The sequence below is a fragment of the Pinus tabuliformis genome, chromosome 9, assembly GCF_031772625.1.
Source record: "Pinus tabuliformis cultivar Carrire ecotype Pingquan chromosome 9, CPIR1, whole genome shotgun sequence".
NCBI classification, from domain to species: domain Eukaryota; kingdom Viridiplantae; phylum Streptophyta; class Pinopsida; order Pinales; family Pinaceae; genus Pinus; species Pinus tabuliformis.
This window is the reverse complement of record NC_142307.1, coordinates 1,719,547,033-1,719,563,547: the sequence shown is the minus strand read 5'-3', so window position 1 is coordinate 1,719,563,547 and position 16,515 is coordinate 1,719,547,033. Positions and strand designations below refer to the sequence as shown.

The window sequence follows — 16,515 nt, the reverse complement described above, 5'->3', positions numbered from 1 at the left end:
TTACAATTTTTCCATCCTATGCGAGCTGATGATAGAAGGAGCACCTACCTAGAGTCCGCGGAGGGTATGCGTGTGGTCATTTTGCTTAAAGCTCATATATAACTCCTAGAAATCCATTGTGATTGGGCCGAGTGTGCGGATCCATTCAACACCCAAGACAATGTCACACCCACCCATGTTGATGGCAAACATGTGGGTCTTTAGGTGATAAGCCCCCATTTGAAGTTTGACATTTTCACAGCGGCCTTCACATTTCATTGCCTCCCCATCAGCAGTTTGGACCTGGAAATTAGAGACTGCTCTGACAAAACAATGCACTGCTTCGGCGACTCTTTGATGGATAAAGTATGCATACTGCCACTATCAATCAATACTACTACAGGGCGATGCTTAATAAAACCTCTGATTTTGAGAGTTTGGGGAGAAGAAATTCCTGCCAAAGCATGAAGCGAGATAATTGGTTCTTCAGGTGTAGCTGGGAGGTCATTGTCCGGGTGGTTGTCCTCATTGTCCTCCTCTGGTCCCTCAAATGGCAGGGCTTCCTCAGATGAACTGTGATCAGTAGCATCAATTTGAAAGAATTTGGGTTCCTTGCATTTATGTCCCAGGGAGTATTTCTCATCACAGTAGTAACACAATCCTTGCTTTCTTGTTAATTTTAGGCATGTTCTATGCTAGAGCAAGTTATTTTAATTTTCACAGTTAGCTCAATATCTTTTCCAGATTAGCAATCACATCAACATTAAAGTAAACTGCAGATAGAACATAAATATAAATTGCAGAAGACAAGCCAAGACAAGAGGACACAAGATGTGGCGCTAGCCAGAGATAAACCCCATTGTGGGGAAACCCTTGATCAATTCTTCTTATATGTTCTTCAATAGTTTAGTAGAGAGAGAGAGATATTACATTTACAACAGAAGTCAACATTTTGACTTTCTATATCTACATGAGATCAGTTGAAGACATGTTGCTTCAACTGATTCTCCAAGGTGACTCCTTCACCCATCACAGTGCTGCATCTCGTCCACTTGCTGCACCTCACCGTGCTGCACCATGCTGTACTTATCATCACAGTGCTAGACCTTAATGACCATGCTATGCAATTCATGTTGCTACTTCTGTTACTGTGCTGTTTCAATCATTGCGCTGCTCTTATCAGGGATCTGCACCCAATGTTGTACTCATCGCTGATTTGCACTCAACGACTGCTATGCTGCATTTCATCATGACTGTACCTATCACCGTACTGCATTATGTGGCTTTGCTGCACCATGTTGCCATCCTGACCTATGTGTTGGCTGCACCTTGCTTGCTTGTTGTCCCTAACTTTAGTTAGCTGCCCCTTGCAGGTTGCCCTCCTTTGGAGACAGATGCTTCGGCTGTTCCGGCGGGTTCGTCGTTTTCGGTAGTTCTGACTTTTCTGGCTTTGCAGGCAGTTTCAGCTTTATCGACAGTTCCAGCTTTTCTGGATTTTCCAACAGTTCCAGCTTTTCCGACAGTTCCGACTTTCTGGCAATTTTGGATTTTTTGGCAGTTCTGGCTTTCGGTAATTCCGACTTTTCCTGCAATTCCGTCTTTTCTGGCAGTTCCGACTTTTCCAGCTTTTCCAGCATTTTGAGCAACATAGAGCTTATTCTCCCATGATTGCATTTAGATCTAGGGCATGTTATCTAGGGCAGCATATACCCTAGGGTACTCCCTCTAGCTCTCATCTTCATCAAACCCAAAACAGGATGAAGTGAGATCACAAGAGTGAGTGTGTGTGACAAATTACTTCAAGTCCTCTTCTATTTATACTAAAACGTAGAGGTTGAATAGACATGACTGTTGGGCTTCTGAGCCAACATAAGTTGCTGGCCGACTTGACAATTTGTCCATAATCAAATAAATTCATATCTTCATAAATACTTATCGGAATCGGATGATCTTCAGATCAATCCTACACCTCTCGATGAGAGGGATCCAAGAAAAATATTAGCTGCCATAAATAAGATGACCCACATGGAGTTTGGCCTTAGTTGCCAATTTTAACACTCCCTCTCAACTAGGGAGAACTCCATCCGCTAATCCATATGTCCGACTATACTATCTCTGCCATCAGTGCCCTGCACTGCTCTGCTCTGCTCTGATCTGTTGAGCTCTGCTCTGTTCTGCTCTGCTGAACCATGAAGAAGAAGAATTGATCGAGAATGTCTCATACCATTCTCTACTAACCCGAAGTCAGTTTCATCTAAAGAGACTGTGTCACATCACTCTTACTGACCCGAAGTCAGTTTTATTGATCCCAGATCAAGATCACAAGAGAGTGTCTCAAACCACTCATACTGATCCCAGATCAATGGAGGTCGTCCTAGCATAGGGAATACGGTAGATACAACGATGCGTCCATCGATAGAATTACTATGGTCCCTATCCTCATTTCCTTGCTCATTGATCAGATGAGAGGTACTTCCCATGAGTCCGAGACTGCATGGGTAGGATGCCTTGACAGGAGAACGAATCATCCTGTCCATAGGAGAGCGAATCATCCTGTGAGTGGATGCCACGGGAGAACGAATCATCCTGGCCCACAGGAGAACGAATCATCTTGTTCTACAGTCGCCACGGAGAACGAATCATCCTAGCCCACAGGAGAATGAATCATCTTATTCCATAGTCGCCACGGAGAACGAATCATCCTGGCCCATAGGAGAACAAATCATCCTGTTCCACAGTTGCCACGGAGAACAAATCATCCTGGCCCACAAGAGAACGAATCATCCTGGCCCACAGGAGAACGAATCATCCTGTTCCATAGTCACCACGGAGAATGAATTATCCTAGCCCACAGGAGAACGAATCATCTTGTTCCATAGTCGCCACGGAGAACGAATCATCCTGGCCTACAGGAGAACAAATCATCATGTTCCAAAGTCGCCACGGAGAACGAATCATCCTGGCCCACAGGAGAATGAATCATCCTGTTCCATAGTCGCCATGGGAGAACTAATCATCCTGACCCACAGAAGAACTAATCATCCTATTCACAGCGCACCACCAGGGGAGGGTGAGTCGCCCTGTGGTCGTATGGTGCTCCAGTAAGTACCCCAAGCCCCCCAGAGCTCCGAGAGCTCAATGCATGCAACGTGCAGGACCCTTATAAGAAGGTCTCTCAACGACTCCAAGTCGTTCGGGAAAGTCACAGATTTGACCTTTCCACGGGGCTTTGACAAAATGTCTGCGACCTGTACATCAGTCTCAAAGTGATGGAGCCTTCTCGCTTATCGACTTACCATATCGCAGATAAGGCAGTAGCTGATGTCTATCTGCTGGAGCAATCATCGAATACGAGATTCCTCAATAATCGAATCCCACGTTTGATTGTCACAGAGAATCACAGTGGTATTCATCATGTGTACAAAAAACTGACTTAAGAGCTTCTACAACCATGCAGCTTCACACGAGGTCATATTCGTAGCTATGTATTCGGTCTCGACGGTGCTTATAGCAACCAACTTCTGCTTCCTTCTCATCCATGATATCGAAGCAGAATCCAAAGAGAACCAGCACTAAGAAGTGCTCTAGTGATCCTCCACACTGCCTGCCCACTCAGTGTTCGAATAATCATGCAGTTTCATATTTCCGGCAGTGTATCTCAATCCATGAGAGATTGTGCCCTGAAGATATCTCAGAAGATTCTTGGCACCAATCCAGTGAGGCTCAACCAAATATGAGCTCACCATGCTAATTGCAAAACATATGTCTGGACGGAAGTTCACCAAGAACATCAACGCAAATGAGTTTATGAAACTTAGAGGCATTTCCCAAATCTGGTCCGACATCACTACCATATAACTTCTGATAGTTAAGATCCTCGAGGTAGTCACAGGCTTGCAGTTTATCATTCCACATTTGGAATCCAACTCCCTCTTACTTCTGCAAATGAGAGGGTCTACACCTGTCAGAAATAGGTCGTCCTCATAAGGTGTCGGTATGAGAGGTCTATCATCCACAACCTTCAGGTAATGGTTTGGGTTGGTTTCACTACTAGTGAATCTCAGCTTCATCAGATAACTATCAATCCTCTCATACTATGCCCAGGGTGTTTTGCTTCAAGCCATAGAGGGATTTCTTCCACCTGTATACATGAGATGCCTGATCATGAATCTCAAACCCCTCGGGTTGTTCCAAACCTGTGGACCTGCTACATGAGGGGAATGGTCCCCTTGTAAGATTTTCCTTCGGTACATCTCAGACATGTACTTTCATGCTCTTTTTGAATTCAGACATCCCTGTCACCATTTGACTCACATCAGGTAGGGCCCCATAGGTAGACCTCTGGTGTTATAGATGCGATATGTCATTTGACATGATCCCTAATGGACCATCCTGCAACTTGATACAAATTGCCAACCCTGAACCCATGAGAAAAAGCATCTTTGAAAATTATATTTTTTAACACGTACCTTTCCATCGATGAATGCCACCCTGAAACCTTTGACTTCCATTTCCGAGATGGACACCAGGTTCTTCTTGCGATCAGGTACATAAAAGAGATTTTGTAAATGAATCGAGTTACCCTTATTCAATTGAGAGTTAACATTCCCTACACCCTTTCTAGGATAGGTGGCATCGGCTCCAAGTATAATCCCACGATTGTTTCCATCTCTACCAAATTAGAGAGTGCACCCATCTATTCGATGAAGTGCCTTGAAGCACTACAATCTATAAGCCAGATTCCCAAAGAATCTGAAGGAGAGGGCCAATACAAGATAACGCTTCTTTATCTTATCAGAAACAACATTTGATTCTTCATACCTGGGGTTCCTTGCTTTCTATGAAGAGTCGACCATTTCCTTGATGACCTGCATTACCTGTCATTCCTTTGATCATTGAAGATGTCCCTGGAATGATTCTTATCATCATCAAGTGATGTGTCCCTGCCATTCGGACACTCCTTCGCATAATGGCTGAACTAGTTATCTGCCTTTCCTTCCACCCCGAGATCCGGTCTTCCAATGAAGTGATCTTTAGGTAGGCCATATTCCGTTGCGCCATTATGATAATATTCTCTGCTTCGACTTCACCCTTGGTGAATTTGAAGAGGGATGAGGAATCCACTGATCCTTTTGTCCTTTCCCAACTGTCTTTGGTGATTGCTCTTTCACTCTTGCTTGGGCATTGTCTTCACCTCAGCTCTGATACCATGTTAATTTTAGGTATGTTCTATGCTAGAGCAATTTATTTCAATTTTCACAGTTAGCTCAATCTCTTTTCCAGATTAGCATTTCTTCTTTCCGCCATTTCCGCTGGTGACACCTTTTGAACCTAAGTGTTTGGGTAGTGCTCGGAGCCTGGGTGGGGCGTCCCTTGGCTATGAAATTTGGACGAGTCGACTGGGCCGCTAACGTGCGTTCTACTTCCCGAGCTGTCTTGCAAGCTGCCAACCATGAGACTGGGTGGTGCATTCGGACGTGGGCTTGTATGGCATCTTTGAGACCACTGATAAAACATTCCAAGTAGAATTCATCTGCTAGACCTCCTGTGCAGAAGGCTAATGCTTCAAAGGCTTTAATATATTCTTGCACTGTGCCTATCTGTCGGAGCTTAGTAAGACGACCCAAAAAGTTAGATTCATGGTCAAAGCAATCAGAAAGGGCTTTTGAGAATATCTGCCAAGTCATTGGCCTTGCATAGCAGCGTTGATGCCACTGCCACCATTGCCATCTTTCTTGGTCCAAGTACAGGCTTCCCACACTTAGCTTAGTCGCATCATCTTTGATGTGATTCAATGTGAAATATTGCTCCATTTGTGCTAGCCATATGGCCGAATGAGAGCCATCAAATTTATACATGTCCAGCTTGGGTGGTCGAGGCTGGGACTGTTGGTGGTTTCCATAGAAGTGAAGAGAATGGCTAGACTCGCCCTCAAGGTTTTCATTAAAATCATATGCCTCCAATTGTTCCCCTGACTTGCCCTTGGTGATTGTGTCATTTAAGGACTGGATCTGCTTCGTTAATGCCTCCAACTTTTGTTCAAGGGTGTCTATCTTCTCATTGGCCATAGCTTGAGCTCTGGTTTGTACCATGCACAGATCTGATGCACTTGTTACTGTGAAAATTTTTTGGGACCACCTGAAATTTTGACGCTGACAAGTGAATGATACCACCTTGCTCAGCCCGTTGACCTGATTCTTATGGGCTAAATCTCCTATAAGCATCCTGGGAGTGTCTCAAACTTTTTTTTTTAACTCCAAAAGGAGTTTTACTCCTCACTTAGGAACACTGCAGTCGCCGATTCCCAGAAAAGTTAATTCTACCCAATGTCTTGCGAGAATCACGCCCAGGTATAGGAGCCACACAAATAGTCAGATCTGTTGGCGAAACCCTCAACTGCATAGTATGAGTAGGAATGTGGCAGTGATTGAACCCCTGCTGCTAGATCTGTATGGCGGATCTGATAGATCTGAATGGCGGATCTGATTGTTGCCGCTGCGACAGATCCCAATGTAATATTCCTAATTAGCCATGGCTAATTGGAATATTCGATTTTGTCTAGATTTTGCCTTCTATAGTTACTTGTAAATAAAAAAAGTGAGGAAGGGGGACATAACTCACTTTTAGAATAAAAAGTCACTTCCTAGCAGCACAACGTCGTGACTTAAAGGGGAGCCAAGGGGGCCAAAGGGGGACGCAGAAATGGAGCCCATGTAGAGACATGGAGGGACTGCGCAGGAGGGAAGACACACGTGGCAAGAGGGGAATCATGTAGGAGGAGGTGAGCATTGGGATTGAGAGAGGCAAAGGCTATAAATGAGAGAGGAACCCCCTCATTTTGATCATTCTGTTATGAGCATTTGTGATAGTCATTTCGACTTGGAGCACGCTGGCTGTTTAGCTAGTTTGCAGCATTGTTTAGTGCATTGAGTGTCTCCGTTCGGAGATCTCACCCTTAGCCCCAGGGGACTTCGAGTGTCTGCTCGGGCAAGGTATTTCCATTGGCATTTCAGCAGTAGTTTCATGATTCATCAGCCTTTTTTGCAGCGGTAGTGGCAGCGTTTTGGAGGTCTGCACAGCACTAGGAGAGGGACGCAGTTCTGAAGGACTGCGCAGTACTGTGAGAGGGACGCAGTTCTGGGTTGGGGATTTGCAGGAGCTTTGGTGCTGAGAGGTAGAGCAGGGGATCAACCCTTGCATATTGGGGAGTTTTGGCAGGGGTTTCAGGCAGATTTCTGTAGTATCTCATTCAGTGGTAGCGCAGAGCAGTGAGGAACTGCGCAGAACCCTAAGGGGGTGATTTTCAGGGGTTGGCCATTCCACGAGAGCTTTCTGGGTTTTTCTGAGTTTCTCGCGTAGAGTCCAATTCTAGAGTTTCAGCCTTTTCTGAGGAGGGGAGCAACCCCAAATCCTCATTTGATTTCTAGCAGCAGCAGCAGCAGAGAGTTTCCTAGCAGCTTGGACGCAGATTAGAGAGGGGCCATTCCTTCGCTATTCTGAGTATATTTCTTCACTTGCCTAGTGCAAGTAGAGGTGCCATCTTCCTGATCACCTCCTGTACTCATTTTATTACTCAGTATAATAAAATGGCTTAGCATTCTCTCTGCATTTCTTGTGTATCTGTTTATGGTTTATTTGATATATATAGTATCATTGTTACTTGTATCTCTGTGAGCATTCTCGGCTATTATACCACTTGTGTGTTTCTATTATACTCTTAGACAGAGTCTGGAAAGGGCCAGGTAGCCTCCGGATCTCGTCCTCTTTTTAGAGGCGACATATCTGGTAAATGCCCTCCCAGTCCATCTCTGGTTGGAGTTTGCTTGTGTTTGGGGTATATTCTTGATATGGGATATTACATCCAACCTGTTAGATCTGATCTGGCAAAGATGATGCATGATCTAGAGAGACAAGGGAACTATGGTCTCAAGGAGTGTCAGGTGCTACAGATCACAATATACATAAGGGTCCAATAGTAGTACTCGACCCAATCTTTCAGGGCACTAACCAAGGAGGATCAACCGTACCCTTAGCCGTACAACTCGACTACCCTATCGTACGTGTGAGTAATCTCCCCAAGTGTTGTTCTCGGTGTACTGTAGCAGCAAGATGACCGACGGTTTATCTATGGCGAGGTTTCAAGAGAGCCTAGGGGGCTTCCGATATACCCAGAGGGTACTTGGAAGATAGTCCGTGCACGGTTCTGTCTAATGCGCTACTACTCAAAGGGGTACCCACAGGGGTTACAAGGGAGTCCAACAAGCGTGACCACCTCTTGTATTTCCTGTGTGCATGCCTCCCCAAATCTGCAGGTTTATGCGCTCAACGACAGATCCCGTGGTTTAAAGACGCCGGAACACGTCTCTAGCCAAAAAAAATTCTGTTAAAAATGGAGATCCCACCGGCCCTGGAAAGTGCTCTGATACCACTTGTTATGCTCTTGACCTACGAGAAGATACCAAAATACCAAATATGCGAAGAAATATACCCAAAACACAAAACAATGAGAAATAACAACATGTATTTTATTATTCAGAAAGGAAAGCAATGTTCACTTGCCTCTTCGAGGGGGCAACCTCCAATAGAGCTGGGCTCGATTACAAAATAAGACACGACGCTCCTCAAGGGGAGTCTCTATCCTTTATATAGGATTCATACATGCAATACCATGGGTCAATACCATGGTTCTTATTAATACCATCTATCTAATACCATGGCCCATTTGCAACTAACTGTGGTCCCTTCTTTAAATGTGGGTCAACCACTTACAATTATTAATATGGGCTTTATTGACTCTTTAACTAACTATAACTATGACTCGACCCTATTACATAGATAAGGGGGTTAGGGTTGGACCCAAACATACATAGAGTACTTCTTGTAGATGAATGGTGTTACATTGATTCAATTGAAGAGTAACATTCCCAACTCCTTTCACGGGATAGATGGCATTGTCTCCAAGAATGATTTCCAAATTTGTATAATTTTCTATCAGATTTGAAAGAGCTTCCTTATACCCAGTGAAGTGCCTTGAGGCACCACTATCAATCAACCAATTTCGCAAGCTATCCGAAGGAGAGGCAGTAGAGAGGGCAAATATAAGATAAAATTCTTTTTGCTTGTTGTCTACAACATTAGATTCATCATACGTGGAGTTTCTTGATATTTTGGGAAATCGACCATTTCCATGTTGAGTAGCGAGAACATTCCTTTTTCCTTTGTTGTTGAACCTGCCATTTCTTTGATTGTTGTTGCCCTTAAAATTGTTGTGGTGTTGTTGTCATCATCCCGAGTTGTATCCCTTTTATTAAGGCACTCCCTAGCATGGTGGCCAAACCTGTTACAAATGAAGCATCTACCCTTTCTTCCATCTTTGAATCCCGGTCTTCTTTGACATTGCTTCTTTGAACCTACATTCTTCTTCTTTTTAGCATGAGCAGAGAATGCAGTAAGATCATTCTTATTTGAAGGCATGTCTCTCTCTATCATCCTTGTTTCTTCTTGAGTACATCTAGTCAACAGTTCATCAAAACCTGGAATCCTATCATTGTTGAGGATAGTAATGTTGAACACATCCCATTCACGAGGGAGACCTCCAAGGGCAATGGGAGTGAGCTCCCTGTCAGCGATAACTTCTCCAATTGATAGAAGATCATTTTTGATTTCAGTGATCCTCATGAAGTAGGATTGGATATCTTCTCCTCTTCCCTTCTTTATGTCCTTCAACTTGTTCTTGAGAAAGAGGACTTGGTTTGCATTGCTAGCTTTAAACATGCTAACCAACTTGTCATACATCTCCTTAGATGTGCCTAAATCGGAGATGTAAGCAACTAAATGCTTATGAATAGAATCCCTGATGATCTTCTTAGCTTTGACTTCGCCTTTCTTGTACTTTGTCTTAGCGGTGACTGGTGCATTTGAAGGAGGTTCAATAATATTTCCCTGCACATAGTCCATAACATCATGCTCTTCCAAAGTCAAGTCAAGAGACATCTTCCATGCATGATAATCAGACTTATCATTGAGCTTGTCATCAGATTTGAAGTAAGATGAGGAGGCCATTGAATCTTGTCCTTGTTCAACAAATCTTAGTGATTGCTCTTCTCACTCTTGGTTGGGCTGCCTTCACCTCAACTCTGATACCATATTAATTTTAGATAACAATGGTATGTTCTATGCTTTAGAGCGATTTACTTCAATTTTTCTTATTAGCCCAATATCAATTTCCAGATTAGCAATCACATTAACATTGATAGTAAATGCAGATAGAACATAAACAATAAGCAGAAGACATGCCAAGACAAGAGGACATAATATTTGGCGAATGCCTGGGAAAAACCCTTTGATCAAATCTTCTTATTATTCTTCAAAAGTTCAGTAGAGAGAGAGTACAATAGACAAAATCTACTTCCCCAATCACTGTAAAACAGTGCAGTCAAACTGCAGTCAACAGGATGCCCTAACTAGAAAGTCATCGTCGTCGAACCGACAGAAAGTCTCCTCCAAATCGGCTCAGTCAAACCCAGTCAACTTGGCCTCCAAATACAGTCCAAATCAACCCAAAACAGTCCTGGAAAATCCGGTCAAACCTAGTCAATGGACAATCAACTTCTACGGTCAAAGGTTGCAGTCAACGCTGGTCAAAGTGCCCAGAAAATCTCAGTATCTGTACCAGAATATGTGGCTTGCTCAAATAGAGATTCTCCCACAAAAATCGTAGTCAAATGAAGTCAAACAATCCCTGGTCAATGTTGGTCAAATCTCGCTGCAACTCGGTCAACGCAGAAAACATAAATGCCCAGTCAAACCTTCGCACGTGTGGAGAAGAATAGTCTGCCTGTGATTTGTACGACCCAATCAGATGAAGAGAGAGAAAGATGTGTGTCCAAATGAGGAAAGTGCCTCTTCTATTTATACACAATGTTGGGGGTGAAGAGACATGTTTGTTGGGCTTCATGAGCCTACATTAGACTTCTGTCCGACCTTGACAATTTGTCCATAGAAGAAATAAATTCATAATTCCATTTATACTTGTCAGAATGAGATGATCTTTAGATCAACCCTGCACCTCTCGGAAAGAGGAATCCAATAAAAATATCATCTCTATCATATGAGCTGTCCAAGGTGGAGTTTGGCCCTAGTTGCCAATTTTAACATCGACCCATCAACTAGTGGGTGCAAGTGGTTAGTGATATGGTAGGGGTTTAATTCATGGAGGTTGCCATAATCTTTGTACTAGCTATAAAATTCTATTTTTGTTGAGCATTATGATGTGAAGATGGAGTGATCATGAGACCTGAGTTACCCATTTCTTGGGCTTATTTTTGCCACTGCTATTGTTCGCCTTATTTCTTCATTGTTTTTTCTGTTTTGTTTTTGTTTTTGTTTTTAGCTTGGGTTGCAAACTTTCATTTTTTCATTTACCTCTTAGAGATGAAGTGTTTCATTGTTCACTGGGGTTGGGATGGTGAAAGTTCCTTCTTTTTTTTGCTTATTGGTTTTGGTGGTTCACAGACACCCGCGGTCACTGGGTGGCCGCTACGTCTACAAAAATATCTGAGCTTGATCAAGGGTATCAAGCCCCGCAGCCAATAGCTAGGCCTAACCCCAAGGGCTTCGGGGAGAATTGACCCTGTGACCTCCCGAATGGCGAGGCACTTATTTGACTAGTTGAGCTAACCCTTGGGGTTGGTGAAAGTTCCTTTTATTTAGATGGCTCATGTATTAGTTAGGAACTGGGTGAGGGTTAATGAGGGGTTTAGAGCTCAGGCTAGACTTTTGTTTATGCACTTTCATTTATCCTTGCCAATATTTTGCATTTTATCCTTATGGCACATGCTTTTTCCTTTCTTTCTCCTACATCAATCTCTTAGGGCAAATTTTCCGGGCCCCTACTCAAGGTTGAGGAAAATAGGGAACCAATACTGGTGACAGATAGCAATCACTCCTAAGATCAGACATGGATACAAGGAAGAGGTGGAAAATTTTAGGTATGGATTGTCGTGGACATGCAACATCAATTGGTGCCTCCTATTTGTGCCCCTCGGCATTGGAAATAAAAGCCTCATGGAAGGTCACATTGGACTAGGGGCAAAGGATAACCAACAAGGTGAAGCATGCTAACAAGAATACAACCAAAAGTGGTCTATTATCCAATTCAACCTGTGATACATACTACAATGCCCATAAACATTAAATGAAAGCACTTGAATACAAAAATGGTTAATGTACCTTATAATAGATGACCCACCTTTATCTGATAAGAATGCTAGATGAAGTAAAGCACGAACTAGAGCATGGATAGAAGGCCTTTGAGGCTAGCTATCTTTGGATCATTGTAGGACTGCTGGATGGCAAGCTTAACAAATACGCAAATTTTTTTCTCTTAGGGGTTACCCACTTGGGTGGGTAACAACCAAATGCTTTTAAAAATTGGCATTTCCTACTTCTCACTCCATCTTTACTTTCACCCCAACAACCTTGGGCATGCCACAAGAAAATTGACTTTGTTCTATTCCTGTGATCTTTCCACCGATCTGACATAGTGGTGCAACTGATACTGTCCCATGAACTTTTAACTTTAAGGCCTTTTACTTGTTCCTTGACAAACTACAACTCCTCATCTAGGTCTTTTCCCCCAAGTGCACTATAATAGGGGGCTTTGTATCTAGGGCTAACTCCTACAGTAGCATCTACCATGAGTTGGTAAAGAGCTTGCCATATCTGCGTCCTTCCTCTTTGTTTCGTTAAAACTCTACAAGGACACTTGAGTTTATAGGATTCTGCGAGGAAGGGAGAAAGTAGAGGTGGTACATGGGTTCGTTGTAGCACTTGTTGAGCAACTACAAGGCGTGGCCTATGTTGTAGGAAACGTAGGGCAAGGGGGCATTTCCGTACGGAAACAGGTACGAAACGCTGAAACGCGTATGGTACGGCCCTGAAACGCGTTTCAGGCCGTATTGCCACGTTTCACGAAACTGAAACGTGGCCAGCATAGCCTGAAACGCATTTCAGGACCGTACGACTCACATTTCAGCTTTTTACTTGTGTTTTTTTTTAATTTTTAATTTTTAATTTGTTTTCTAAATTATTTTTAGGTTATCCTAGTGACTTCTAGTTGCTTTTAGATGCCTGTCTAAAGTTATAAAAGTGAACCTTTGCCCTAGTGTTGATATGCAGTTCATGGTAATGCTAAATTACCATTACCATGAAATGACTCAGGATGTTTGAGAGTGGTTTCGCCCTCATTGGATTTCATTTGGAGAAAGTAGAATTTTAGATCTCACTCAAAATCCAGTAGACTTATCTGTTTTTCAGGATTTTAGGATTGGGGGGATTGCAATGTTTCCATTGGATTTTATCATGTACTAGGGTATGGAACTTGTATTTGATCAAGAGAACCAAGCCCTCTATGCAGGGGAGACTCCCAATAATGAAGAGCATGTAGGATAGTATGAAACTTGTATTTAATCAAGAGCACTAAGGTTGTTCGACTATGTAGGAGGAGACTCCCAATCAAGCACGAGACAAGAAATTAGAAATTTCTCGTGGCTGATTTTGGATATTTCTATTTTCATTATGTGATCATTCATGAGTAAATGTGATGTAAAATTAGAGACTTATGGTTTATGCATTGACAATTGACAATTTTATCATAATGTAATAAATTAGAATGTATCATATATGCTTTATGATTGCACATATTTCTTAAATGCCCTAATATATATATAGATAGATATATTCGCGTTTCCCCGTTTCCAAAATTTGGGGAGGTCGCGTTTCGTATCGGTTCCCGTTTCAGAAACTCGTACTCATTTTCCCGTTTCGTGCAACCTAGGGCGTGGCATAGGAGATCTACCTATTCCTACAACATCTGACTTCATCCTAGCTCGCTTTGCATTGTTTTATTTGTTTGTTGTGACTTTCGCAGGGCAAGGGTCACAAACTATGACATCTTTGCTTGGGATTCTCACTAGGTGGTGTTTCAGCCTGTTAATACCTCAAAATATAACAGCTGGGCAGTACTTGCACTTGACTTGCATGCCATCATTCAGATCCTCCCAAACATACTGTTCCCATGCTTTTGATCAAGAGCCGTCTTAGATTTGGACTTAGGAACCAAGAATAAGTATCTAGCAGATTGATTAAAAGGTTGAATCTTCAGCATTTCATATGTAGTAGATTGATGAAAAATTTAATAAACACTGAAGTCTAACATAGAAAAAATTCAGAAGCATACAGTTGACAAGTCAACATACCTTCTTCACACCTCCTTGAGTCCTTCACACATCAAAAGTGCACCCTCCTTGTTGCCTTTGCACAACCAAAATGTAGCAAATAAAATTGCCCTTTCTTCATACAACAAATGAAACACACAACAAACAAAATTTCCCTACAAACAATGATAGCAGAACTTGGCCTCTTTCACAAGCACACTCACAAATTAGTAGAACCTGACCTCCCACACTTATAGTGGAACTTGCCCTCCTTTCACAAATTGTCAAGCACACTCAACAAATAAAATTAGCCTCGATGATCACAGAGTCACTTCAAATAACAAATAAGTGAATGAGAGGAAATGGATAGACATAAGAGTGAAATGAGAACAGGTTACTATCTATCAATGCATTTGGGGTTTTCGGCTTTCATTCTTGAAGTTCGCCCCCTCAAAACTTATTTTTACGTCCAAGTGGCATGCAGGTTCCACAAAATTGCTATAGGTTTGAACTTGCAAGTTTGGGCTGAGTTTGAGGTTAGACTTGTGTGTCTGGCAACTTTTGGTGAGTCTTGAGTCTACTTGGCAAGTTTGAGCCAAATACTTGTTTCAGGGGTTACCCAGTCAAACGAGGATCTAGGGAGTCTATGGCATGTCAACTAACCCTAGTTAACACAATATGGTAACATCATTCCATTTTGCTCTTGATTTTATACAATTATGTTATTTGATTAGCCTTAACATAGCTTGTGCCATTTTTCTTTTATATATGTATTGATGCTACTGCTTACTACATATTATTTACTATATTCTTTTTAAGTTTCCTATATGGCATTCATGTGGATACTTACCAATTATCTTCAGTTTAATTTTTTAATGACCATATTAGGTTGGATGATCCACTTATGTGGGGGTTTAAGGGTTCTCCTATTACGAACTGGAAGCAAGCTCGTTGGACTCTCACAGCAGAGGACATTTGTTTCACAAATCCTTTCTTTACATACTTCTTTCGACTTGGTGAGCTGCATATCCCCCTTTTAGTCTGTCACATTAATTTGGGTACTTAGAATTGTTGCTTGTAAGTAGCCATTGGTCTTTAAAACTTATAACTTTTCTATAATGAGCAAGCTAAGATGTCATTTGCAGGTTTATGTTGATGAAAAATGAGAATATTTCATCTCTGTTTATTGCTTATAATGGGACTCAATGCTTACATCACTTTCTTCAATTTCTGAAAGTTCAGGTTCTTCTCCATAGATGGAATTATAAGTGATTGTGTATAATCATTTTTACTTATTGTTGTTACTGAAATATGGCTAGATTCATTATGGAAGATCAAGGGTCTTGCCAAGAGGCAATTGATGTGTTGATTATGGACATTCTTTGAAAAAATATGTGTCACTTTAAAGATTGGGTGCTTTCTAACTTTTATATTTTTTTTGGTCTTTCAATGACCTATTTTACCCTTTTATATCTCTTGTCGTTAATTTTCCCACTGGTATTGTGTTGTCCACTTATAGTTGTTTTCTATAGTTTTGTTTACACGCCTATATTTATTTATAGAGTTGAACCTATCATTTCAAGTGATTCCCTACATGCAGCTGATATAACTTTTATTGCAACTTTTAGTCCATGCTTCTTCTATGGCGATAATTAATTATATTGTTATAATGAAAAAGAGGTGAAATCCATTTCATTATAAGCTTTAGTTTAGCATGTTACCATTTACTAACACAACCTCCATATTAAACTGCCATTTTGATTAATGTTGCCAGGACAATCTATGGGATCTGTAACAAGAGCTTACAATGTGGGAAATTGTATGTAATAGAGTTCACACATGGATAATTAATCCAATGCACTAAAAGAAAGGAACAAGATATAGAAGGGTAGCACGTTTGGTAATTAATTAATCCAAAGTTTGGAGGTCTTCCATTCTGTTTTAGCTTCTTAGGGTGTCTTACGAAATTTTTAGGCCGCGGCAAGAAAATAGCAAGGCTGCAGGGCCTCCCGCAGACGTAAAAGAGCAGGCCGAGAGTGCTGGAACAGGAGGCCAAGGTTGAGCAACAGGCCGAGGGCAGAAACAAGGCTGGCTGGGTGTGCTGAAGGTGGCAGAGGGCTAAAGGATTGAGCATAGGGCCTAAGGGAGTGTCATGTCCCTTCCTAAATTATTTTGGAACAAGATTAATTTTTGTATTATGGGGTCAATTTTGGAGCTAGTGGACCCCATTCGATTTTATTAGGAGATTAGACTTAGGAAAAGTTATTTGTGTTGTAGTTAAGTTACACACGGGGGCCACCCTCACTAGGGAAATATGCAC

At 42.0% G+C, this 16,515-nt stretch overlaps 1 protein-coding gene across 3 annotated transcripts in view; it reads left to right on the top strand.

Moving 5' to 3' along the window:
• LOC149155574 (N-acylphosphatidylethanolamine synthase-like) overlaps positions 1-16,515 on the top strand; it is a 224,078-nt gene that overhangs the window by 44,186 nt on the left and 163,377 nt on the right. For all 3 annotated transcript variants that reach the window (XM_089440698.1, XM_089440699.1, XM_089440700.1), the window contains exon 2: positions 15,084-15,211. In XM_089440698.1, coding sequence (XP_089296824.1) covers positions 15,084-15,211 — 128 coding nt within the window. The remainder of the gene's footprint in view (positions 1-15,083; positions 15,212-16,515) is intronic.